This window comes from Oncorhynchus mykiss, chromosome 1, assembly GCF_057628025.1.
Source record: "Oncorhynchus mykiss isolate SJ-2025 chromosome 1, ASM5762802v1, whole genome shotgun sequence".
Taxonomy (NCBI): Eukaryota; Metazoa; Chordata; class Actinopteri; order Salmoniformes; family Salmonidae; genus Oncorhynchus; species Oncorhynchus mykiss.
The window spans coordinates 90,595,653-90,623,627 of NC_143022.1; the positions used below are offsets into that span (position 1 = coordinate 90,595,653).

The 27,975-nt window shown below is 43.0% G+C and overlaps 2 protein-coding genes across 5 annotated transcripts in view; both read left to right on the top strand.

Moving 5' to 3' along the window:
• LOC110532855 (ABC transporter G family member 23) overlaps nucleotides 1-23,578 on the top strand; it is a 47,035-nt gene extending 23,457 nt beyond the window's left edge. Inside the window, exons 7-20 of the mRNA XM_090181854.1 lie at nucleotides 1,909-1,983; nucleotides 4,765-4,945; nucleotides 7,188-7,284; nucleotides 7,434-7,602; nucleotides 8,706-8,806; nucleotides 9,547-9,617; nucleotides 11,660-11,709; nucleotides 11,841-11,897; nucleotides 12,244-12,314; nucleotides 13,010-13,098; nucleotides 18,065-18,168; nucleotides 18,488-18,647; nucleotides 19,645-19,749; nucleotides 21,399-23,578. Of these exons, the coding sequence (XP_090037980.1) occupies nucleotides 1,909-1,983; nucleotides 4,765-4,945; nucleotides 7,188-7,284; nucleotides 7,434-7,602; nucleotides 8,706-8,806; nucleotides 9,547-9,617; nucleotides 11,660-11,709; nucleotides 11,841-11,897; nucleotides 12,244-12,314; nucleotides 13,010-13,098; nucleotides 18,065-18,168; nucleotides 18,488-18,647; nucleotides 19,645-19,749; nucleotides 21,399-21,505 (1,437 nt within the window). The 3' untranslated portion in view covers nucleotides 21,506-23,578. The remainder of the gene's footprint in view (nucleotides 1-1,908; nucleotides 1,984-4,764; nucleotides 4,946-7,187; nucleotides 7,285-7,433; nucleotides 7,603-8,705; nucleotides 8,807-9,546; nucleotides 9,618-11,659; nucleotides 11,710-11,840; nucleotides 11,898-12,243; nucleotides 12,315-13,009; nucleotides 13,099-18,064; nucleotides 18,169-18,487; nucleotides 18,648-19,644; nucleotides 19,750-21,398) is intronic.
• Nucleotides 23,579-26,540: 2,962 nt separating this feature from the next.
• Nucleotides 26,541-27,975, top strand: part of LOC149985683 (ABC transporter G family member 23-like) — a 94,048-nt gene continuing 92,613 nt past the window's right edge. The window contains exons 1-2 of one of the 4 annotated variants that reach the window (XM_090181866.1): nucleotides 27,210-27,369; nucleotides 27,873-27,913. Coding sequence is in view for 1 of the 4 variants with exons in the window: in XM_090181857.1 (XP_090037983.1) it covers nucleotides 26,756-26,833 (78 nt within the window). In the remaining 3 variants the exon portion in view is untranslated. Of the gene's footprint in view, nucleotides 26,834-27,048; nucleotides 27,914-27,975 lie in introns of those variants that run through there. The other 3 variants (XM_090181857.1, XM_090181861.1, XM_090181867.1) reach the window with 3 other exon arrangements.

A 27,975-nucleotide genomic window follows, 5' to 3' on the forward strand; every position in this document is an offset into this window, starting at 1 on the left:
ACTGTTTCTATACTCTATAACAGTCTCTATACTGTCTCTATACTCTATAACAGTCTCTATACTGTCTCTATACTCTATAACAGACTCTATACTGTCTCTATACTCTATAACAGTCTCTATACTGTCTCTATGCTCTATAACAGTCTCTATACTGTCTCTATACTCTATAACGGTCTCTATACTGTTGCTATACTCTATAACAGTCTCTATACTGTCTCTATACTGTATAACAGTCTCTATACTGTCTCTATACTCTATAGCGGTCTCTATACTGTCTCTATACTCTAACAGGCTCTGTATTGTCTCTATACTCTATAACAGTCTCTATACTGTCTCTATAATCTATAACAGTCTCTATACTGTCTCTATACTCTATAACAGTCTCTATACTCTCTCTATACTCTATAACAGTCTCTATACTGTCTCTATAATCTATAACAGTCTCTATATTGTCTCTATACTCTATAACAGTCTCTATACTGTCTCTATACTCTATAACAGTCTCTATACTGTCTCTATACTCTATAACAGCCTCTATACTGTCTCTATACTCGTTAACAGCCGATATACTCTCTATATACTCTATAACAGCCTCTATACTGTCTCTATGCACTATAACAGTCTCTATACTGTCCCTATACTCTATAACGGTCTCTATACTCTATAACAGCCTCTATACTGTCTCTATACTCGTTAACAGCCGATATACTCTCTATATACTCTATAACAGTCTCTATACTGTCTCTATACTCTATAACAGTATCTATACTGGATTTGGAATCAAATGTTTAATGTGAGGTGACAGTATGAATGACACCTTTATTTGAGGGTATTTTAATACATATCTGCTTTACCGCTGAGAAATGAAAGCACTTTATGTATCTAGTCCCCCCATTTAAAGATGTCATAAGTATTTGAACAAACTCACTAATAGTGTATTAAAGTAGTCAAACGTTTTAGAATTGGTCCCATATTCCTTGCACACATTGACTACATCCAGCTTGTGTCTCAAAACGTAATTTTTTAATTGAACCTTTATTTAACTAGGCAAGTCATTTAAGAACAAATTCTTATTTACGACGGCCTATCGGGGAACAGTGGGTTAACTGCCTTGTTCAGGGGCAGAACGACAGATTTTTACCTTGTCAGCTCGAGGATTCAATCCAGCAACTGGGGATACCTGTCGCCCCAAACTTTACAAACTTGTTGGATGCATTTGTGGTTTCATTTGGTTTTATTTCAGATTATGTTTTGACCAATAGGAAAGGTGACATGATGACTGGCCATGAGCCAAGCCTTGATATTTATACCATGAGCCAGAGATGTCACCTGTCATAATAAACCTGTCCTCACCTGTCACAATAAACCTGTCCTCACCTGTCATACTAAACCTGTCCTCACCTGTCACAATAAACCTGTCCTCACCTGTCATACTAAACCTGTCCACACCTGTCACAATAAACCTGTCCTCACCTCTCATACTAAACCTGTCCTCACCTGTCACAATAAACCCGTCCTCACCTGTCACAATAAACCTGTCCTCACCTCTCATAATAAATCTGTCCTCACCTGTCACAATAAACCTGTCCTCACCTGTCATAATAAACCTGTCCTCACCTGTCATAATAAACCTGTCCTCACCTGTCACAATAAACCTGTCCTCACCTGTCATAATAAACCTGTCCTCACCTGTCATAATAAATCTGTCCTCACCTGTCACAATAAACCTGTCCTCACCTGTCATAATAAATCTGTCCTCACCTGTCATAATAAAACAAGTCTTACCGGTACAAATATTTTATGACTAAGGCTCTTTCTTAATTAATCTTTCCTTGATTCCTCACATCCTCTCTCCTCGCCTCGTTCCTCAACTCCATTTGGAATGACTGCTGTTTTCTATCTCTCCAGGTGGGTCTGATGAGGAATGGCCGAATGTTGGCAGAGGGGGAACCAGAAACCTTGATGAAACAGAACAGTGCTGTGGTGAGTAGCCAACAACAGTGTATACAATTTACTTAGAAGAATATTTTGTACATTTCACACTGTATTCAGACAGTTGGAAACTGAAGGGGAAGACAGGTGGACAGGCAAGCGGGAGTATAGTAGAAACAGGGATTGAATGGCGGTTTATATTAGAGTATATTTAATGTGACTGAATGCCAGGAGTGTTACCACTACACAACAATGTTCTGCAGGCAGTAGCCCTGCATTGACCCTATTGCCTCCTACCATCCAATCACTGCAGACTTTGGAAAAAGCTTTGTGAGACGTCTGACTGTTGATGTCTGACTGTTGATGTCTGACTGTTGATGTCTGACTGTTGATGTCTGACTGCCTTCCCAGTAATCAAAATTATATTGAAAAGACGTCTTAAAAACATATTTTCCAGATGTTCATTTTAGGTTCTGAATGACAGGTGAAAATACATACAGTACCAGTCAAAAGTTTGTACACACCTACTCATTCAAGGGTTTTTCTTTATTTCTACTATTTTCTACATTGTAGAATAATAGTGAAGACATCACAACTATGAAATAACACATATGGAATCATGTGGTAACCAAAAAAGTGTTAAACAAATCAAAATATATGTTATTTTAGGTTGTTCAAAGTAGATCTCATGAAGCTGGTTAAGGGAATGCCAAGAGTGTGCAAAGCTGTCATCAAGGCAAAGGGTGACTACTTTGAAGAACTCTTTTTGGTTACTACATGATTCCATATGTGTTATTTCATAGTTGTGATGTCTTCACTATTATTCTACAATGTAGAAAATAGTCAAAATAAAGAAAAACCCTTGAATGAGTAGGCATGTCCAAACTTTTGACTGGTGCTGTATGTATTTTCATCTTTCATTCAGAACCTAAAATGAACATCTGGAAAATATGTTTTTTTTAGACGTCTTTTCAATATAATTGTGCCTACTGGGAAAGCAGTCAACAGTCAGACGTCTCCCACAGCTGTAGGAACGCTTTCTCCAGAGTCTGCAACGGGTGGATGAGTAGGTGTGGCCAAACTTTAGACCGGTACTGTATTTTCTGGATGTTGAAAAGTCGTATTTTCTAGCGGTGGAATTCGGGTTCATTTTCAGTTCTAAAGGAAAGTTGATAATACGTATTATCCAGACGTTGAAAATATGTATACAATTCTGAATGAGTTGAAGAGACGTAATTTTGGTCATTGATTTAAACTGCACATACTGTACATTCTCAATGAAGTTTGCGTTATATCAGTATAATACTTTTATAAATCCTTATAATATAAGAAGAAAGAGGAGCCAAGTGAAGATTACAACATATTTATTATTGCTCCAATCTGTCAGTCACTTATGTAAGCTGTTTCAAAGGCTTTAAAACGGGCAGCAATGACGTCCAAAGTGGTCCAACAAACAGAATAAACCAACAAACCAGTTCAACTACAAGAACATTCTCAGTAACGGTTACAGAATTATTATTTTTTCTTGCTATGACTTTGAGATGTTGTTGTTTATCAACCTTAGTTGAATGCACTGACTGGAAGTTACTCTGGACAAGAGCGTCTGCTGAATGACCAAAATGTAAAGCTTAATGTAAATTATTCTAATGCACTCCGCCCCCAAGCAAGTACACATTGGGTCAGTCCGGACCAGACCAAATCCGAACAAATCATAGACGTCTAGGCTATGTTTCACAAGTTTGAACAGCACAGTACAGTAGAGCACAGTACATTACGGTAAAGAGGACAGTAGAGTTTAATTCAGAAGAGTAGAGTACAATACAATACAGTTTTATTCAGTACAGTAGAGTACAATACAATACAGTTTAATTCAGTACAGTAGAGTACAATACAATACAGTTTAATTCAGTACAGTAGAGTACAATACAATACAGTTTTATTCAGTACAGTAGAGTACAATACAATACAGTTTAATTCAGTACAGTAGAGTACAATACAATACAATTTTATTCAGTACAGTAGAGTACAATACAGTTGTATTCAGTACAGTAGAGTACAATACAGTTTAATTCAGTACAGTAGAGTACAATACAGTTTAATTCAGCGCAGTAGAGTACAATACAGTACAGTTTAATTCAGTACAGTAGAGCACACTAGAGCACAGTAAAATACAGTACATTATACTATATTATACTCTACTGTACTAAACTACGTTTCTTTCATGTACTGTACTCTGCTGTGCTCTACTGTACTGTGATGTACTGTACTCTGCTGTGCTCTACTGTACTGTAATGTACTCTGCTGTGCTCTACTGTACTGTAATGTACTCTGCTGTGTTCTACTGTACTGTACTCTGCTGTGCTCTACTGTACTGTAATGTACTCTGCTGTGCTCTACTGTACTGTAATGTACTCTGCTGTGTTCTACTGTACTGTAATGTAGTGTGCTCTACTGTACTGTAATGTACTATGCTTTGTTCTACTGTACTGTAATGTACTCTGCTGTGTTCTACTGTACTGTAATGTAGTGTGCTCTACTGTACTGTAATGTACTATGATGTGTTCTACTGTACTGTGCTGTGCTATCCAAACTTGTTAAAAATAGATGTCTATGATTGGCTCAGATTTAGTCCGGTCTGAACCTGACCAAAAATGAATATCCGTGGACGTTGAAATCAAGGCTGGACAGCACAAGTCCAAAAGACGCCTGCGTCGGTCCGTGCTTAGTTGGTTCTGTGTTGACCACTGATCATATAAACCCTTGACTGTGTTATCTGTGTGTTCAATTGACTGTGTTGTCTATCTCCTCTACTGCCCCATCCAACCACTGCAGACCCTGGAGAAAGCCTTCCTGCAGCTGTGTGAGACCTCAGACCAGGTGGGCTCCAAACACAGCACCTACCCTCAGGGTGGGGTACTAGAGAGCGGCCAATCACTCGAAAGCGGCCGGGAAGAGATTCAACCAATCCTGGGAGTCGGGCCGGGACCAGTTGAAGAGCTGCCCAAATACTCAGGTAAATGTAGGGTTGTATGGACACTACACTGTATATACTCAGGTAAATGTAGGGTTGTAATGGACACTATACTGTATATACTCAGGTAAATGTAGGGTTGTATGGACACTACACTGTATATACTCAGGTAAATGTAGGGTTGTAATGGACACTATACTGTATATACTCAGGTAAATGTAGGGTTGTATGGACACTACACTGTATATACTCAGGTAAATGTAGGGTTGTATGGACACTACACTGTATATACTCAGGTAAATGTAGGGTTGTATAGACACTATACTGTATATACTCAGGTAAATGTAGGGTTGTAATGGACACTATACTGTATATACTCAGGTAAATGTAGGGTTGTAATGGACACTACACTGTATATACTCAGGTAAATGTAGGGTTGTATAGACACTATACTGTATATACTCAGGTAAATGTAGGGTCGTAATGGACACTATACTGTATATACTCAGGTAAATGTAGGGTTGTATGGACACTACACTGTATATACTCAGGTAAATGTAGGGATGTATGGACACTACACTGTATATACTCAGGTAAATGTAGGGTTGTATAGACACTATACTGTATATACTCAGGTAAATGTAGGGTTGTAATGGACACTATACTGTATATACTCAGGTAAATGTAGGGTTGTAATGGACACTACACTGTATATACTCAGGTAAATGTAGGGTTGTATAGACACTATACTGTATATACTCAGGTAAATGTAGGGTTGTAATGGACACTATACTGTATATACTCAGGTAAATGTAGGGTTGTAATGGACACTACACTGTATATACTCAGGTAAATGTAGGGTTGTATAGACACTACACTGTATATACTCAGGTAAATGTAGGGTTGTATGACACTATACTGTATATACTCAGGTAAATGTAGGGTTGTATGGACACTACACTGTATATACTCAGGTAAATGTAGGGATGTATGGACACTACACTGTATATACTCAGGTAAATGTAGGGTTGTATGGACACTACACTGTATATACTCAGGTAAATGTAGGGTTGTAATGGACACTATACTGTATATACTCAGGTAAATGTAGGGTTGTATGGACACTATACTGTATATACTCAGGTAAATGTAGGGTTGTATGGACACTATACTGTATATACTCAGGTAAATGTAGGGTTGTAATGGACACTACACTGTATATACTCAGGTAAATGTAGGGTTGTATGGACACTATACTGTATATACTCAGGTAAATGTAGGGTTGTAATGGACACTACACTGTATATACTCAGGTAAATGTAGGGTTGTATGGACACTATACTGTATATACTCAGGTAAATGTAGGGTTGTATGACACTATACTGTATATACTCAGGTAAATGTAGGGTTGTATAGACACTGTACTGTATATACTCAGGTAAATGTAGGGTTGTAATGGACACTACACTGTATATACTCAGGTAAATGTAGGGTTGTATGGACACTATACTGTATATACTCAGGTAAATGTAGGGTTGTAATGGACACTACACTGTATATACCTAGGTAAATGTAGGGTTGTATGACACTATACTGTATATACTCAGGTAAATGTAGGGTTGTATGGACACTATACTGTATATACTCAGGTAAATGTAGGGTTGTATAGACACTATACTGTATATACTCAGGTAAATGTAGGGTTGTATGACACTATACTGTATATACTCAGGTAAATGTAGGGTTGTATAGACACTGTACTGTATATACTCAGGTAAATGTAGGGTTGTATGGACACTACACTGTATATACTCAGGTAAATGTAGGGTTGTAATGGAGACTACACTGTATATACTCAGGTAAATGTAGGGTTACAAAATTGTCTTGAATTGAATTTCCTAAGATATTTAATACTGTGTGTGTGTTGGGTTGGGTTTTACTATCTTTGTCGGGACCAGAAGTCCTCACAAGGATAGTAAAACAAGGACAATTCAGACAAGTGGGGACATTTTAGGCTTAGGGGTTAGGTTTAGGGTTACAATTAAGGTTAGAACTAGGGTTAGCAGTTAGGGTTAGGAGTTAGGGTTAGGTTAGGGGTTAAGGTAAGGGTTAGGTTAAGTGTTAGGGTTAGGAAAAATAGGATTTTGAATGGGAATCAATTGTTTGGTCCCCACAAGGATAGTAAAACAAGTGTGTGTGTGTGTGTGTGTGTGTGTGTGTGTGTGTGTGTGTGTGTGTGTGTGTGTGTGTGTGTGTGTGTGTGTGTGTGTGTGTGTGTGTGTAGCGGACTGGAAGGTACGAGTCAGGCATGTGATGCCAAAGTGGAGGAACATCGCAGCTCTGATTATCAAGACCACGGTGCGGATGAAGAGAATGCCTGGGTGAGGAGGATGAGGATGAATTAAAGGAGTAGAATGAGCTGGAGGAAGACAGACACGATAATGATGAATATGATGATCCCTTAAATCTTCCAACCAAAATGTCTGGAATACCTGGGAATTCTGGGTCTGATTGCATTGTATCTGTCCAGGTCCCTGTTTTTCCAGTTCCTTCTGCCAGTCATGCAGATCTCTCTGATGTGTCTGTGTATCGGAGGAGACCCCAAAGGAATACAGGTGGCTGTGGTCAACAATGAGACCTCCTCCAGCTCCTATAGCCAATCCCTGCTCTCCTTCCTGGACAACTCCAGCGTGCAACAGGTACTGGACCAATCGGTTTTCTATCTCCCACACTGTCCTGCTGGTCAGACTTAGTCCACTAGATGGAGGAATAGGGTGTAACCCTGTCCTGCTGGTCAGACTTAGTCCACTAGATGGAGGAATAGGGTGTAAAACTGTCCTCCTGGTCAGACTTAGTCCACTAGATGGAGGATTAGGGTGTAACCCTGTCCTGCTGGTCAGAAGTAGTCCACTAGATGGAGGAATAGGGTGTAACACTGTCCTGCTGGTCAGAAGTAGTCCACTAGATGGAGGAATAGGGTGTAACACTGTCCTGCTGGTCAGACTTAGTCCACTAGATGGAGGAATAGGGTGTAACCCTGTCCTGCTGGTCAGACTTAGTCCACTAGATGGAGGAATAGGGTGTAACACTGTCCTCCTGGTCAGAAGTAGTCCACTAGATGGAGGAATAGGGTGTAACACTGTCCTCCTGGTCAGACTTAGTCCACTAGATGGAGGAATAGGGTGTAACACTGTCCTCCTGGTCAGACTTAGTCCACTAGATGGAGGAATAGGGTGTAACCCTGTCCTGCTGGTCAGAAGTAGTCCACTAGATGGAGGAATAGGGTGTAACACTGTCCTGCTGGTCAGAAGTAGTCCACTAGATGGAGGAATAGGGTGTAACACTGTCCTGCTGGTCAGACTTAGTCCACTAGATGGAGGAATAGGGTGTAACCCTGTCCTGCTGGTCAGACTTAGTCCACTAGATGGAGGAATAGGGTGTAACACTGTCCTCCTGGTCAGAAGTAGTCCACTAGATGGAGGAATAGGGTGTAACACTGTCCTCCTGGTCAGACTTAGTCCACTAGATGGAGGAATAGGGTGTAACACTGTCCTCCTGGTCAGACTTAGTCCACTAGATGGAGGAATAGGGTGTAACACTGTCCTGCTGGTCAGAAGTAGTCCACTAGATGGAGGAATAGGGTGTAACACTGTCCTCCTGGTCAGGCTTAGTTCACTAGATGGAGGAATAGGGTGTAACACTGTCCTCCTGGTCAGACTTAGTCCACTAGATGGAGGAATAGGGTATAATTTAAAACCTAGCTATTGTCACTGATGGTGTCCCCTGTCCCTCCCTGCCCTAGGTGAACCTGTCTCATGCTGAGGCTTTTGCAGGGGCCTATAACGGAGAGTACTGGGCCGTCATCGGGTTTGGAAAGAATTTTACCAGCTACCTGACCAAGAGGTAAGACCTACCTCTGGACTTGTCTCTAGTCTAGTCTCATCTTCTTCCCTTGTTCTTCTGTTCTCCTCTCTTCTCTTCTGTTCTGTTCTGTTATTTTCTTTTCCTCTCCTCTCCTCTCCTCTCCTCTCCTCTCCTCTCCTCTCCTCTCCTCTCCTCTCTTCTTGCCTCTTCTATCTCTTCTCTTAAATCACTGTCCATGACTTGCAATGCTGTTGAACTTTAAGGCCACCAGTGTCAAGATTCTTCCCTACAGCGTAATGGAAACCTGTGCACCTTCCAGCTGCCAATGTGACAAAGCATTCCACTGTCTTACACACACCCACACACAGACAGATAGACAGACAGAGACACACGGACAGACACACACACACACAGACACACACACAGTGATGTCAACAAGGCATCTAACGTGATGATGACTCTGTGGTGAGGAAGGGTACACCAGTATGTCTGTCTGTGACAGTGTGTATCTGCATGGATTCCTCTTTGTGTGTGTGTGTGTGTGTGTGTGTGTGTGTGTGTGTGTGTGTGTGTGTGTGTGTGTGTGTGTGTGTGTGTGTGTGTGTGTGTGTGTGTGTGTGTGTGTGTGTGTGTGTGTGTGTGTGTGTGATCAGCTGTGAAGTGGAAAGTCTGGTCTTGCCTGTCGATCAGGGTCACACACACCTGGGCCGACCAGGTAGCTTACTGCATGCACACACACAGTATCATGTTTGTTCTGTGGTGTGTGTTATACAATGCAGGATGATCCAGCGGCAGGTCTCTAAGGAGGTGGTGGATGGAGGGTCGGTGCACGTCTGGTTGGACCTGACCAGTAAGCTTTCACTCTGTTGGCATGTGACAGTGTTCCAGAATGTACCTTCAAATAGAGTAGAATACAATACTGCTAGAATAGAATAGATCTGAATAGAATAGAACACTGTTAGAATATAATATAATGCCGATAGAATAGATCTGAATAGAATAGAACACTGTTAGAATAGAATGCCATAGAATAGATCTGAATAGAATAGAACACTGTTAGAATAGAATGCCATAGAATAGATCTGAATAGAATAGAAAACTGTTAGAATAGAATAGATCTGAATAGAATAGAGCACTGTTAGAATAGAATGCCATAGAATAGATCTGAATAGAATAGAAAACTGTTAGAATAGAATAGATCTGAATAGAATAGAGCACTGTTAGAATAGAATGCCATAGAATAGATCTGAATAGAATAGAAAACTGTTAGAATAGAATAGATCTGAATAGAATAGAGCACTGTTAGAAAATAATGCCAATAGAATAGAATAGAATATAATAGATCTGAATAGAATAGAACACTGTTAGAATATAATAAAATAGATCTGAATAGAATAGAACACTGTTAGAATAGAATGCCATAGAATAGATCTGAATAGAATAGAAAACTGTTAGAATAGAATAGATCTGAATAGAATAGAGCACTGTTAGAATAGAATGCCATAGAATAGATCTGAATAGAATAGAACACTGTTAGAATAGAATGCCATAGAATAGATCTGAATAGAATAGAACACTGTTAGAATAGAATAGATCTGAATAGAATAGAACACTGTTAGAATAGAATAGATCTGAATAGAATAGAACACTGTTAGAATAGAATGCCATAGAATAGATCTGAATAGAATAGAAAACTGTTAGAATAGAATAGATCTGAATAGAATATAACACTGTTAGAATAGAATGCCATAGAATAGATCTGAATAGAATAGAACACTGTTAGAATAGAATGCCATAGAATAGATCTGAATAGAATAGAAAACTGTTAGAATAGAATAGATCTGAATAGAATAGAGCACTGTTAGAAAATAATGCCAATAGAATAGAATAGAATATAATAGATCTGAATAGAATAGAACACTGTTAGAATATAATAAAATAGATCTGAATAGAATAGAACACTGTTAGAATAGATCTGAATAGAATAGAACACTGTTAGAATAGAATACTGATAGAATATCTCTGAATATAATGGAACACTGTTAGAATATAATGCCGATAGAATACAGTAGATCTGAATAGAATAGACCACTGTTAGAATAGAATATATCTGAATAGAATGGAACTGTTAGAATAGAATATAATGCCGATAGAATACAGTAGATCTGAATAGAATAGAACACTGTTAGAATAGAATAGAATGCCAATAGAATATATCTGAATAGAATTGAACACTGTTAGAATAGAATAGATCTGAATAGAATAGAAAACTGTTAGAATAGAATACTGATAGAATAGATCTGAATAGAACACTGTTAGAATAGAATAGAATGCCGATAGAATAGATCTGAATAGAATAGAACACTGTTAGAATAGAATACAATGCCGATAGAATAGATCTGCATAGAATAGAACAATGTTGGAATAAAATAGAATACTGAGAGAATATAGTTGATCTGAATAGAATAGAATAGATCTGAATAGAATAGAACACTGTTAGAATAGAATAGATCTGAATAGAATAGAACACTGTTGGAATAGAATAGAATACTGAGAGAATATAGTTGATCTGAATAGAATAGAATAGATCTGAATAGAATAGAACACTGTTAGAATATAATAGAATGCCAATAGAATAGCATAGATAGTTTGGCTGTGAAATTGACCTCTAGGTGTTAGTGTAACTGTTTTACAATACTGTGGGGGTCTTCTGAATGATGGCTCATCTCCCAAGTAATGGAAATGGATTTTGAATGCTTTTCAAAGTAAATTATTGATTAGTTTTATTCCAAATACTGTAAACGTTCAAATCATTGAAATAGATCAAACATGTTTTGATGTTAGTCAAACGTCTGGTGACATTGTTTTAACCTTTTAATATATTTTCTCCAGATCGACAGATCGCCTTAATGCTTCAGAAAAAAATGAAAGATGCCTTTGAGGTACACCAGAGTTCCTTTTTCTTTGTTTTGTCATTAGGTGACGAATGATTCTGTTTTGGAAGAGTTATTTGACTTTTGAGAGTGTTAGTGTCATTATTCATATGGCTTCTGCCTCTCTGTTCCCTCCTCAGGGTTTTATCCAGTATAAGATGAGTAGCAGGTCTTACCTGCTCTCTCTTCCTGTCAAGGTATGACAATCCCCTTAAAACCCTGGTTACGTCCCAAATGGTCCATAGGGCCGTGGTCAAAAGTAGTGTCCTATGTAGGGAATAGGGTGTCATTTGGGAAGCAGGCCCTGTGTTGATAGTATTCTGCCATCCACATCTACTAGCCTTGCTAGTGTCTGATAGAGACAAGCTGTTGTCTTCCCAAGACCACAATGTAACCCGTGTTGTTGAAAGTATACAAATGTGTGATCCATTCTTGATGAATACACAGATGTACTGTGCATAGGGGGAAAATATTTCACTTACTATTTCTCATTTTTTAACACCTTTTGCTCGCTATTTCTCTTTGTCCCGTTTCTCTTTCCAGTTTGAGGAGCCCATCTATGGCAGCATGAACTCAGACTTCACCACGTTTGTGACGCCAGGAGCCGTTCTGAGGTAGAGATTCAGTCCACGTCTGAACCTAGTCAGCTTTACTGAGACGAAGATGATAATCTGTTAAAATACTGTATGTCTTACGGTTTCCCTCCTCTTACTCTCTCCCTGTCGCTCTCTCTCTTTCTCTCTCTCTCTCTTTCTGTCTCTCTCTCCCTGTATCTCTCTCTCCTGTCTCTCTCCTGTCTTTCTCTATCTCTCTCCTGTCTCTCTCTCCGTGTCGCTCTCTCTCTTTCTCCCTCTCTATCTCTCTCCTGTCTCTCTCTCTTTTTGTCTCTCCCTGTATCTCTCTCTCTCCTGTCTCTCTCACTCTCTCTGTCTCTCTCGCTCCTGTCTCTCTCTCTACTCCATATAACTTCCTCATATATCCTCTTTTTTTTCTCAATTTATCCTCTTTTTCACCTTCTCTCCTTCCCTTATTCTACCACCTCCCCCCCTTCTCTCTCCCCCTTCGCCCTCATTCTACCCCCTCTCTCCTTCTCTCTCTCCCTCCCTTCTACCCCCTCCCTCCTTCTCTCCCCCCCCCTTCTCCCTCATTCTACCCCCTCTCTCCTTCTCTCTCTCCCTCCCTTCTACCCCCTCCCTCCTTCTCTCTCTCTCCCTTCTCCCTCATTCTACCCCCTCCCTCCTTCTCGCTTCCCCTCATTCTCTCCCTTCCCTTCTTCTCTCTCTCCCGCACGCCTTCTCTCTCTACACAGCATCACTTTCTACCTGGCAGTGGGCTTGACCGCTCTGTCCTTTGTGATAGAGAGGAAGGAGGGGCTAATGGAAAGGTGCTGGGTCTCAGGTAAGAGGTCAAAGTTCACAGAGTGGGTAACAAAATGGTACCCTATTCCCTATTTAGTGCTTACATTTTGACCTGGGCCAAGCGTCCCAAACAGCACCTATAGAGGACTTGCAAGGACGTCACAAATCACCTAGCAACCCCCATGTTGGAAGACCAAACTGAAGGCTGAGGAAGTCCTCCAATCATCCACTTGGCTGGCTGCGTTTTGTTACCACCGGAAACTTTGGGAAGATGTCCCATTATTTCGTTTTTTTCTAAGGACTCAGAAAACGGAGTCAGTGGGATAACCTATTCAAGTAAGTAAATATATGTTGAAAGTGATAAAAAACAATGTATTATTAACTAGCTAGCTTGCTACAGAAAGTTAGTGTGCAGGCTAACTCAAATTAGCTGCTAACGTAATGTTCGCTAGTTACCTAACTTTACATACTGTATACTGTAGCTAGCTAGGTGAATTAAATATCACCAGTTTGCTAGCTTCATATTAGCTAGTTAGTTATCTTGATGTATTTATCGTTGTAACTCAAATGCATTTGTAGCTAGTTAACTAGCTAACAGCCATGGAAGAGGGTGAAAGAATTAGCTCGCAGTTCCAGCTGTCAGAGAACAGAGAGCAGGCTACTCTAGATAGGGGAGGTACATTTGTGGGAGGACATTATGAAACTATTCTCTAGTTCCAGTCCCTAGTGAGATACTGAGGACAGAGAGATAGAGCAACATAATATTCAGGGCTGTCTAATTTGAGTATAATGCTGCCTGTTTCTTTTTGATGTCTGTCCTCAGATACAGAGTGCCGTGAAACCCTGTCTGGAGATGAAGAGGTCCCAATTAATGTCCCAAGAGAATATACCATGGATTATATATTAGTACATTTTTGTGAAGAAAAATACAGTTTAAAAGTCACACAATGTATAAACACATTACAACTGGAGCGGGCCAACTGTACTGGGTGTGCAGGCTTCTGTTCCAGCCCTGCACTAACACACCTGATTCAATGTATAAACACATTACAACTGGAGCGGGCCAACTGTACTGGGTGTGCAGGCTTCTGTTCCAGCCCTGCACTAACACACCTGATTCAATGTATAAACACATTACAACTGGAGCGGGCCAACTGTACTGGGTGTGCAGGCTTCTGTTCCAGCCCTGCACTAACACACCTGATTCAATGTATAAACACATTACAACTGGAGCGGGCCAACTGTACTGGGTGTGCAGGCTTCTGTTCCAGCCCTGCACTAACACACCTGATTCAATGTATCAAACCTAACAGAAGTCTGTTCCCCCAGTAGATCAGTGAAGTGATGTTGGACTTACACTTTGACAGTGTTCATTTTTGCAGTTAAGTGTTAATGTAACTATTATTCAAGATGAACTAGTGCTGATGTTGATTGATCACAGATCACAATCCTGCAATAAAGAGGGGAATTTGTCTCTAATTTGTCTGTTTCTGTGTTCTATTCTCAAATGAACATTTACCTCTCCAATTAGTTTTATTTAATTGTCACTATTTTTTCAGGATATCGGCCATGTGAACCCATTTTACAGCTGATAATGGCATGCAGCACCAATGCAGTCACAGGCCTACAGCAGTGGTTCCCAACTCCAGTCTTCCAGTTCCTCCAACTCCAGTCCTCCAGTTCCTCCAACTCCAGTCCTCCAGTTCCCCACAACAGCCCAACTCCAGTCCTCCAGTTCCCCACAACAGCCCAACTCCAGTCCTCCAGTTCCCCACAACAGCCCAACTCCAGTCCTCCAGTTCCCCACAACAGCCCCACTCCAGTCCTCCAGTTCCCCACAACAGCCCAACTCCAGTCCTCCAGTTCCCCACAACAGCCCAACTCCAGTCCTCCAGTTCCCCACAACAGCCCAACTCCAGTCCTCCAGTTCCCCACAACAGCCCAACTCCAGTCCTCCAGTTCCCCACAACAGCCCCACTCCAGTCCTCCAGTTCCCCACAACAGCCCAACTCCAGTCCTCCAGTTCCCCACAACAGCCCAACTCCAGTCCTCCAGTTCCCCACAACAGCCCAACTCCAGTCCTCCAGTTCCCCACAACAGCCCAACTCCAGTCCTCCAGTTCCCCACAACAGCCCAACTCCAGTCCTCCAGTTCCCCACAACAGCCCCACTCCAGTCCTCCAGTTCCCCACAACAGCCCAACTCCAGTCCTCCAGTTCCCCACAACAGCCCAACTCCTGTCCTCCAGTCCCCCACAACAGCCCAACTCCAGTCCTCCAGTTCCCCACAACAGCCCAACTCCAGTCCTCCAGTTCCCCACAACAGCCCAACTCCAGTTCCCCACAACAGCCCAACTCCAGTCCTTCAGTTCCCCACAACAGCCCAACTCCAGTCCTCCAGTTCCCCACAACAGCCCAACTCCAGTCCTCCAGTTCCCCACAACAGCCCAACTCCAGTCCTCCAGTTCCCCCAACTCCAACCCTCCATTTCCCCCAACAGCCCAACTCCAGTCCTTCAGTTCCCCCAACTCCAACCCTCCAGTTCCCCCAACAGCCCAACTCCAGTTATCCAGTTCCCCCAACTCCAACCCTCCAGTTCCCCCAACAGCCCAACTCCAGTCCTCCAGTTTCCACAACAGCACACATTGTTGTAGACCCAGACAAACAAACCTGATTCAACTCAGAGGGCCTGATGATTAGTTGACAAGTTGAATCAGGTGTTTGTCCAGAGTTACAATAAAACTGTACTGTTGGGAGGGGGTCCTCGAGGACCGGAGTTGGGAACCACTGGCCAATAGCATGATGGCATTAGTCTTATGGGCATTTGCAATGCAGCCCTTGACATTATGCTGCTGAAGCTTAACTCACACACTGTTGACATACTGTTCAGCTGTAGACTATGTATATGAAGCTAATCATTATACTAGATGTTGTACATGCTTTGTGCTGACATTACATTTTTGGATGTAAATCTAACCCTCGTAATCTAGGTGGTGAAATGTCTGAAAGCAGGAGATTAGATCCTTAGCTTAAAACGTACACACAACTATACTGAGCAAAAACATAAAAGCAACATGTTTCATGAAATAAAAGATCCCAGAAATGTTCCATACGCACAAAAAGCTAATCGCTCTCAAATGTTGTGCACAAATTTGTTCACGTCCCATTAGTGAGCATTTCTCCTTTGCCAAGATAATCCATCCACCTGACAGATGTGGCATATCAAGAAGCTGATGAAACAGCACGATCATGACACAGGTGCACCTTGTGCTGGGGACAATAAAAGGTCACTCAAATGTGCAGTTTTGTCACACATCACAATGCCACAGATGTCTAAAGTTCTGCAGGAATGTCCACCAGAGCTGTTGCCAGAGAATTTAAAGTTAATTTCAAACTGGCCTCACAACCGTAGACCACGCGTAACCACGCCAACCCAGAACCTCCACATCCTGCTTCTTCACCTGTGTCTGAGACCAGCCACCCGCTGATGAAATTGAGGGGTATTTCTGTCTGTAATAAAGGTCTTTAGTGGGGGAAAAATCATTCCGATTGGCTGGGCCTGGATTCCCAGTGGGTGGGCCCAGGCCCACCCATGGCTGTGCCTCTGCCCAGTGATGTGAAATCCATAGATTAGGGCCTAATGAATGTATTTAAATTGACTGATTTCCTTATATGAACTGTAACTCAGTAAAATCATAGACATTTTTAGCACGTTGCGTTTATATTTTTGTTCAATATATTTCATTCTATTTTTTATTTGTATTATTATTTTTTAACTCTGCATACATTGTTGGAAAGGGCTCATAAACTAGCATATCACAATAGTATACACCAGCGCATGTGACAAAATGTGATTAGATTTTAATCAGAATGATCCACCATCTCCCCCTAGTGGTCAATACTGGTCAGTACACGGATGATGATCTGAGCCCATAGTGCACTATAGAGGCTTGCAGTTGACGTACAATGCTTAGAAGACTACAGCATTAATTATTCTGACAACAGCCAAATGTCTACATGATAACAGTTCCTAAAACTAGTTGATTTATCACCATGGTCATTTTCTGTAGAGTATTTGGCAGAGGAGGGCTACTTTGAAGAATCTCAAATAGAAAATATATTTTGATTTGTGTAACACTTTTCTGGTTACTACATGATTCCATGTGTTATTTCATAGTTTTGATGTCTTCAAAAAAATCACCATGGGCCCCACATTATGAAAAAATAAATACATTGCTTCTCCTCTTCCTATCCTCTCTCTCTATTCCTCCTTCTCTCTCTCTCTCTCTCTCTCTCTCTCTCTCTCTCTCTCTCTCTCTCTCTCTCTCACACTCTCCCCCCCTCTCTCACACTCTCCCCCCCTCTCTCACTCTCTCTCTCTCTCTCTCTCTCTCTCTCTCTCTCTCTTTCTCTCTCCCCCCTCTATCTCTCTCTCTCTCTCTCACTCCCCCCCCTCTCTCTCTCTCTCTCTCTCACTCCCCCCCCACTCTCTCTCTCTCTCTCTCTCTCTCTCTCTCAATTCAATTCAATTCAATTCAATTTGCTTTATTGGCATAACGTAACAATGTACATATTGCCAAAGCTTATTTTGGATATTTACAATATAAAAAATAAAAATGAGAATCAAAATTGTCAACGGGACAACAGTAACAACAATAACCAAGTGTCAAAATAACCATACATTCAACAATAACAATAAGCATACAGTAGAGTACATGTGCAGGTTGATTGGTCTGTCAGACACTGTCCCTCAACTTATGGCAGGCAGCAATGTAGTGTGCTGCCAACCCAGAGCTCTCTGCGTCCTCCCCCAACAGGACGGGCAGTCTATCCTCATCAGAGAGGTCTTTGAAACCTTGAATAAGGGTTTTAAATTTGGGGAAATGACACTCTCTAATTGTTTATATTTTTTATATTTTGTCAGGAACCATGGTCAAATATTTAGCCACAGTGTACCCTCTCTCTCTCCCTCTCTCTCTCCCTCTCCCTCTCCCTCTCCCTCCCCAAGGTGTGAGTTCAATGGAGACCGTGCTGGCGTATCTCATCTCCCAGCTGATTATCATCAGTGTCCAGATAATTCTACTACTGATCTTAATGCTGCTTGTCTTTAAGGTAACACACACACACACACACACACACACACACACACACACACACACACACACACACACACAGGTCTCTGTATTGTGACAATAGAAAGAGCCAGACCCTTATGTAACAGACACTATATCATTGAATAACATGACATGCTCTTTCACCTTCCTCTCTCTTGTTACCATCCCTCCTTTTCTGTCTTTCTCACTTTTTACTGTCTCCTCCTCCAATCCCTGTCCTCTCTCTCTGCGTCCTTCTCCCCCTCCTCCAACTCTCGCTTTCCTTCCCCTCTCTCTTCCTCTTTCTCCCCCTCCTCCGCCTCCCTCCTTCCCTCCAGATCCCTAATGAGGGGAACCTGGTGTTGGTTATAGCTCTGATCGTGCTGCAGGGTATAACAGGCACTTCCTTTGGTCTGGTCATCTCATCCGCCATCGATGACGAACAGAACGCCACCCAAGCTGCCCTTGGTATCTTCTACCCCAACCTCATCGTCAGTGGTACGTCCCACATACTGTCTTCTACCCCAATCTCATCGTCAGTGGTACGTCACACACACTGTCTTTTACCTCGACCTCATCGTCAGTGGTACGTCACACACACTGTCTTCTACCCCAACCTCATCGTCAGTGGTACGTCACACACACTGTCTTTTACCTCGACCTCATCGTCAGTGGTACGTCCCACACTCACACACGGACGCACATACACACGCTAGCACACAGAGACACACACACACACATACTGTCTTTTACCTCAACCTCATCGTCAGTGGTACGTCACACACTCACACACGCTAGCACACAGAGACACACACACACACTGTCTTTTACCTCAATAGTCAGTAGTACGTTTTAGGGGGTTTGATTTCCATAACTGTGCCAAACTACAATAGTGTCTTCCATGTTCTCTCAATATCAAATCAAATCAATTTATAAAGCCCTTCGTACATCAGCTGATATCTCAAAATGCTGTACAGAAACCCAGCCTGAAACCTCAAACAGCAAGCAATGCAGGTGTTGAAGCACGTTGACTAGGAAAAACTCCCTAGAAAGGCCAAAACCTAGGAAGAAACCTAGAGGAAGCAGGCTATGAGGGGTGGCCAGTCCTCTTTTGGCTGTGCCGGGTGGAGATTATAACAGAACATGGCCAAGATGTTCAAATATTCATAAATGACCAGCATGGTCCAATAATAATAATCACAGGCAGAACAGTTGAACCTGGAGCAGCAGCACTGCCAGGTGGACTGGGGACAGCAAGGAGTCATCATGTCAGGTAGTCCTGAGGCAATTCAATACAGTTGAATTAAATCCTATTCAGTTCAGTTTAATTACTCTTTCTGAAAATAACACTTTCTTGGAAGAAAATCCATGTTGCCAAAGCAGATCAGTTTAGGACCTGTCTCTGTCTTCTGAGCCTCACAAAGAAGAACAGCACGCACACACACATCTCACTCTCTCTTTCTCTAAGACAGTCTCTTTCCTCCTCTCTCTACAGGTATAATCTGGCCTGTGGAGTGCATCCCCTATCCACTACGTTACATCAGTCTGGCCCTGCCCCAGACCTACGCTTCTGAAGCCCTACGATGCATCATGTACAGAGGTAACACAGACACACACACACACACAGACACACACACACAAATATAAATACTGTACATAAACTCAGCAACAACAAAAAAAAGTTCTCACTGTCAACTGCGTTTATTTTCAGCAAATTTAACATGTTTAAATATGTGTATGAACATAACAAGATTCAACAACTGAGACATAAACTGAACAAGTTCCACAGACATGTGACTAACATAAATGGAATAATGTGTCCCTGAACAAAGGTCAAAATCAAAAGTAACAGTCAGTATCTGCTGTGGCCACCAGCTGCATTAAGTACTGCAGTGCATCTCCTCCTCGTAGACTGCACCAGATTTGCCAGTTCTTGCTGTGAGATGTTACCCCACTCTTCCACCAATGCACCTGCAAGTTCCCAGACATTTCTGGGGGGAATGGCCCTAGCCCTCACCCTCCGATCCAACAGGTCCCAGATGTGCTCAATGGGATTTAGATCCGGGCTCTTCGATGGCCATGGCAGAACACTGACATTCCGGTCTTGCAGGAAATCACACAGAACGAGCAGTATGGCTGGTGGCATTGTCTTGCTGGAGGGTCATGTCAGGATGAGCCTGCAAGAAGGGTACCACAGGAGGGAGGAGGATGTCTTCCCTGTAACGCACAGCGTTGAGATTGCCTGCAACGACAACAAGCTCAGTCCGATGAGGCTGTGACACACCGTCCCAGACCATGACGGATCCTCCACCTCCAAATCGATCCCACTCCAGAGTACAGGCCTCGGTGTAACGCTCATTCCTTCGATGATAAACGCGAATCCAACCATCACCCCTGGTGAGACAAAACCTTGATTCGTCAGTGAAGAACACTTTTTGCAAGTCCTGTCTGGTCCAGCGACGGTGGGTTTGTGCCCATAGGAGAGGTGAGGACCTGCCTTACAACAGGCCTACAAGCCCTCAGTCCAGCCTCTCTCAGCCTATTGTGGACAGTCTGAGCACTGATGGAGGGATTGTGTGTTCCTGGTGTAACTCGGGCAGTTGTTGTTGCCATCCTGTACCTCTCCCGCAGGGGGGATGTTCGGATGTACCGATCCTGTGCAGGTGTTGTTACATGTGGTTTGCCACTGCGAGGACGATCAGCGGTCCATCCTGTCTCCCTGTAGCGCTGTCTTAGGCGTCTCACAGTACTGACATTGCAATGTTTTGCCCTCGCCACATCTGCAGTCTTCATGCCTCCTTGCAGCATGCCCAAGGCACATTCACACAGATGAGCAGGGACCCTGGGCATCTCTCTTTGGTGTTTTTCAGAGTCAGCAGAAAGGCCTCTTTAGTGTCCTAAGTTTTGTGACCTTAATTGCCTACCGTCTGCAAGCTGTTAGTGTCTTAACGACCGACGAGCATGGGAAACAGTGTTCAAACCCTTGTTTACAATGAAGATCTGTGAAGTTATTTGTATTTAGTTTACACACACACACACACACACACACACACACACACACACACACACACACACACACGCACAACATAGTCCCGAGCTCACAGTGGAGGAAAGATATCCTGCTCTCTCTCAGTCTGTCTGTCTGTCTGTCTCATCTTCATATCACAGTACAAACACACACACAAACTCTCTCTCCCACACACACACACACAGAGAGAAAGACACCATCTTACCTTGTCTCTCCCTCAGGCTGGGGTCTCTCCAGGATGATAGTGTGGCGAGGCTTTGTTGTCACCCTGGGCTGGAACACTTTCTTCGTCATCCTGGCCATCGTCATCCTCAAGCTGAGGATGTGAGACACCTGCCCAGGGAAAATGTGTGCTTATGTAGTGTATGTGAGTGTGTGAGGGTTTTGTGTGGGAGTGTCAATATGGTGTGTGTATATATAGTCTAGTGAGTGTGTATATATAGCCTAGTGAGTGTGTATATGGTGTGTGTATATATAGTCTAGTGAGTGTGTATATGGTGTGTGTATATATAGTCTAGTGAGTGTGTGTAGGGTCAGTGCAGATAGGGTAGCTTTCCCCCTCAGTCACGTTAGTTTGGCTACTCAACCTATCTATTTGTCACTCACAAACCAATCAAAATGCCTGAAATGTGCGTCTGGACACTGCACCCACCCACTCAGGTGTTACGAGTGTAATCACCGTCAGGAGAGTGATCATCGTCTGAGGACTGTTATTATGGACAATAACATGAATGGGTGTGATACGTTTACAGCAGGATTCTACTGTCCTGCCGCTATAAGTCTGTAATGTTAGTGTGTTTTCCCGACACTGCTTTGCATATTGTTGATAGTTAATTGCCATTATTGCATTGGTTGCACAGGTGTTTTATGGAGGAGATTTGTTGTACTGGTAACACAAGGCGGGAATTGTTAAAAGTTAAGAAGGGTATTTTTTGTCAAAGCAGCTGTTAGGGTCAGAGTTATGCGTAGCCTCATTAGACTGACTTTCAAACGCACAACTAGGTTGCCTGGCAACTCAAACGGAATCATTCCGCTGCTCGATGTTCGCTACATACTTCATTGCGCAGAAGGAACCAACGTCCGTGGGCGTGGCGTAGCTTTTGGCCAGAGAAAGGATTTTGGCCCATATATGTCATGTCTTTCTAGAATGCCCTTTTAAGAAATAATCATTGGGAAAATGTTTGGTCTCTTTCTCAGAAGTTTATTTTAACTAATAATATTAAAGAAGTTTAATATAAATTAATCCACAAGTGCTGCCCTACTAAACATGATCTTGAAGTTTTAAAAAATACATTGATGTTTCTTGTACCTTCTGTAATGACCAACATTACCTTCTGTAATGACAAACATTACCTTCTGTAATGACCAACATTACCTTCTGTGATGATCAACATTACCTTCTGTGATGATCAACATTACCTTATGTAATGACCTACCTTCTGTAATGACAAACATTACCTTCTGTAATGACAAACATTACCTTCTGTAATGACCAACATTACCTTCTGTGATGATCAACATTACCTTCTGTAATGACCAACATTACCTTCTGTAATGACCTACCTTCTGTAATGACTAACATTACCTTCTGTAATGACAAACATTACCTTCTGTAATGACCAACATTACCTTCTGTAATGACAAACATTACCTTCTGTAATGACCAACATTACCTTCTGTGATGATCAACATTACCTTCTGTAATGACCTACCTTCTGTAATGACAAACATTACCTTCTGTAATGACAAACATTACCTTCTGTAATGACCAACATTACCTTCTGTGATGATCAACATTACCTTCTGTAATGACCAACATTACCTTCTGTAATGACCTACCTTCTGTAATGACTAACATTACCTTCTGTAATGACCAACATTACCTTCTGTAATGACCAACATTACCTTCTGTGATGACCAACATTACCTTCTGTGATGACCAACATTACCTCCTGTAATGACCAACAGGAGACTGCTTCACATTTAGTTTGGTATTGCTCTTATACCAGGAAGCTGTGGCAAGATATCTGGAGATTGTTTTCGATCATAAACATTTTCCCTTCTACTTGAAAATGTGATATTTGGTTTTAAAAGTATAGCAAATTAGTTCTTCTTAAATCAACCTCATTGGTATTTTATCTCAATTCCATATTCATAAATGTAAATGACAAAAACCTCTTTACTATTTTTGGAATGAAATTGAACAATATATAAAGAACATTTCTTCTTCTGATAACAAAACCAACCAAAAGGTTGAATGTAGTAATAAGGTGTTGACATAATGTATGGGCTGCATTACCCTGACTGTTGTTTGCCATGTTTGGATACTCTGTTGTGTACTCTGTTTGTTTTTCTATATTGGTATTTTTTTTTACAATAAAATTAAAAAGACAACTAGGCATATCAGACTACAAATAAGCAGTTTGTTGTCCTGGCAACTGGGAAGAAGTGGACTAATATAAGAAGCATGGAGAATAACAGTAATGTTATTAGTAATGTTATGTGTTTTAGTGTAGGTTGGAGCCAGAAATGTGGACTGGAGCCTGGATTTGGACCTATTTAAAATATTGTTCATTGAGATACGTTAAATACACACAGGAGGAAGCTAAACACTTACACAACCAAAAGTATGTGGACATCTGCTCATCGAACATCTCATTCCACCCAATAGTTACAGGGAAGATGAATGAGCCAATTGGAAGCTGGGGATGATTAGGTGTCCATGATGGTATGAGGGCCAGATGGGGAATTTAGCCAGGACACCAGGGTTAACACCCCTAGTCTTACAATAAATGCCATCTTTATTGACCAATTTGTTAGACCAGAGGAAAGAGCGCCTCCTACTGGCCCTCCGACACCACTTCCAGCAGCATCTGGTCTCCCATCCAGGGACTGACCCTGCTTCAGAGGCAAACAGCAGTGGGCTACAGGGTGGCATGCTGCTGGCCTCTGCTGCACAACAGTGAGTAAACAAACAGCAGTGGGCTACAGGGTGACATGCTGCTGGCCTCTGCTGCACAACAGTGAGTAAACAAACAGCAGTGGGCTACAGGGTGACATGCTGCTGGCCTCTGCTGCACAACAGTGAGTAAACAAACAGCAGTGGGCTACAGGGTGGCATGCTGCTGGCCTCTGCTGCACAACAGTGAGTAAACAAACAGCAGTGGGCTACAGGGTGGCATGCTGCTGGCCTCTGCTGCACAACAGTGAGTAAACAAACAGCAGTGGGATACAGGGTGGCATGCTGCTGGCCTCTGCTGCACAACAGTGAGTAAACAAACAGCAGTGGGCTACAGGGTGGCATGCTGCTGGCCTCTGCTGCACAACAGTGAGTAAACAAACAGCAGTGGGATACAGGGTGGCATGCTGCTGGCCTCTGCTGCACAACAGTGAGTAAACAAACAGCAGTGGGCTACAGGGTGGCATGCTGCTGGCCTCTGCTGCACAACAGTGAGTAAACAAACAGCAGTGGGATACAGGGTGACATGCTGCTGGCCTCATGTGACTGGGGACGACCGGTAAGCTTCATAATGAAACAGTGTGACAGTTGAAGTGAACAACTTGATCTTCTTCCTCTCCTAATGTATTGCACAAGTGGACTGCAGGTATTTACTTAAAAAGTAGATACAAATATTCAAATGTTTTCAAATAAATAGTTACGATGGTATTAAAAAAAGAAACATCCCGTGGCTTTTTCCAGATACCCGGTATACGGTACACCCCCCGAGCCTACTTTTTCCAGATACCCCGGTATACGGTACACCCCCCGAGCCTACTTTTTCCAGATACCCCGGTATACGGTACACCCCCCGAGCCTACTTTTTCCAGATACCCCGGTATACGGTACACCCCCCGAGCCTACTTTTTCCAGATACCCCGGTATACGGTACACCACCCGAGCCTACTTTTTCCAGATACCCCGGTATACGGTACACCCCCCGAGCCTACTTTTTCCAGATACCCCGGTATACGGTACACCCCCCGAGCCTACTTTTTCCAGATACCCCGGTATACGGTACACCGCCCGAGCTTACTTTTTCCAGATACCCCGGTATACGGTACACCCCCCGAGCCTACTTTTTCCAGATACCCCGGTATACGGTACACCCCCCGAGCCTACTTTTTCCAGATACCCCGGTATACAGTACACCGCCCGAGCTTACTTCTTCCAGATACCCCGGTATACGGTACACCCCCCGAGCCTACTTTTTCCAGATACCCCGGTATACGCCGAGCGGGAGCCTCTCCAGACCAGAGCAGCCGAGCGGCAACCTCTCCAGACCAGAGCAGTCGAGCGGCAGCCTCCCCAGACCAGAGCAGCCGAATGGGAGCATTCTCACTGGAGAGGAGTTATGTGGACTGTTGTGTGGGGGCCTCAGTCAGTTGTTCTACACCTCCTACTGGCTCCCCCTGCTACTGCAGGCAGGACTGGAGCCCTCCCTACTGCTGCATCCAGCATCTAACATGGAAAAAACACATTTACTTGCTTATGGTATCCATCGTGCCTGTTTCCTTTACTTGTGAGACTTTTGGTGGCAATGGAGGCCACTCCTGGATTTACAGCTGCAGACAGGCCCTGTGAAGGCTTGGTTAGAGGGGCAGTAGCCCTGTGAAGGCTTTGTTGGAGGGCATAGGGGTAGCCACGTGAAGGCTAATTGGAAGGGCAGCTGTAGCCCTGTGAAGGCTAGGCTGGAGGTGCAGGGGTAGCCCTGTGAAGGCTAGGTCGGAGGGGCAGGGGTAGCCCTGTGAAGGTTAGGTTGGAGGGGCAGCTGTAGCCCTGTGAAGGCTAGGCTGGAGGTGCAGGGGTAGCCCTGTGAAAGCTAGATCAGAGGGGCAGGGGTAGCCCTGTGAAGGCTAGGTCGGAGGGGCAGGGGTAGCCCTGTGAAGGTTAGGTTGGAGGGGCAGGGGTAGCCCTGTGAAGGTTAGGTTGGAGGGACAGGGGTAGCCCTGTGAAGGTTAGGTTGGAGGGGCAGGGGTAGCCCTGTGAAGGCTAGGTAACACACAATAACATTTACACATGACATTTTTGTCATTCAGCAGATGCTATTTAGAGTGACATATTTTAATTCCAAAGTGTGTGTGTGTGTCCTCTCTCTCTATCTAGAGTGTGTGGCCTCTCTCATCTCTGCAGGCCGTGTGGGTCAGGGAAGAGTTGGGTTCAGTGGTTCTGATGCAGACCGATGTGGTGCAGCAGCTTCCTCTTCCCTCCCGACTGAAGACATACCTCCGGTTGATAGACATCCACCACCCTCACATGAATTCCCCGTCACACAGAGGGGCGGTTTAGACAGGCATGACCAAAAACGATATAGGTGATGCACACGTTTTTTTTGTTGGTTTTGTTGGCTCTGTTTTGTGTGGTCAGATGTTACTGAACATGTTTATACATTTTTGTATGATTGCCTGTATTGTTTGCATTTGATGCTTGCTAATAAAAAATAGTATTGGTCTGTTTTCAGACACCTTTCCTAGTTCCCTTTCCTTCACCGCCAGTAGATGGAGATAGTAGCCTATTGATTTTAGTGAGGCCATCTGCTGGGGAGCTGAGGCTGGATGCATCTCCCGCCAACCGACGACCATGGCCTCTGAGGCAGCAGCCGCGGATGATGCTGCGACGACAGGAGGACCGCCCGAATGCACCGAGATGGAGGAGCAGGTATGCAACGTTTGTAAGCCGGCAAAGCTGGATACATGGGCACATTATTTAGTGAGGTATTTTATGGAAGATCTGACAATGCAATACGGCGAACGCTGATATGTATATGCTGAAATAACTCCATAGACAATTAGCATTTCAGAAAAAAGCACCATAGGCCCAGTAAATAGGGACATCCTTAGGATGTGGGAAAAGATAGTGATGGAATAAAAGGAGACGCGTGTTTGAATTCCGTTCCTGTGGGCATAACAATGGAATTTCTGGTGCAGAGTGGAAGTGCACTGCGGCGTTTATAAAATAAGCATTGATTTGAAATGACATGAAAACCTAGCAGCTGTCTATACCGGCATGTAGCCAACCGATGTATAAAAATAGCCAGGCACCAACACGCATCACAGGTCATGCATGCATGACGCTTTCGCTGCCGAATCCATGGTCAATTGTAGGATAAATGCGCTAGTTGGGTGAACCGACAGAGTCCGACATGCTCCGTTTTGGACGTGCTGTGAAGCGGAAGTTGACAGGCTCTCTGTAAGGTAGTTTTTGTCTACGAGATGATTGGAGAACGAAAGCTTGTTCTATATTCTGTATCGGATTGTGATGATAGCAGACGGGCTAAATTAGCTTTGGATAAATGCACTGCTGATTCACGAAAGAGCGAACCGGCACCAGTTGGAATGTTATTGCGCCTATAAATGAATTAGCTGTTACAGTTACAACAGAATATATGGCTGCTCCGTTTATTACGATGGAGTCCCGCTGCCATATATAGGCTACCTAAACTGAAGAAAATCATAGGAAGGTGTCGTGGTAGGAGTGTCGCGGTTTGTTTTTGTAGTTTATAATTTGTCTCGCTAATTCTCTGTTAATGTAATTTAGTAGTAGAATAACAGGTGCATGTATTCCAGAGAGAGACTTCTCCCTTCTCGAAAACCCAACCTGCTCTACCACGTTGCAATATAACCTACCTACACCGTTGGCTAGGCAGACATACACAGACTACAGTGCAGGTGGCTACATTGTTGCTCTTCATCCCCAGTAGGCTACTAAACGTCTCCTGGAGGAGAAGGACTATTTCAGGTGAGTCCCTGTCACAATGTTGGACAAGCTGTTATTCCTAGTTGGCTAAATTAAGCATTCAG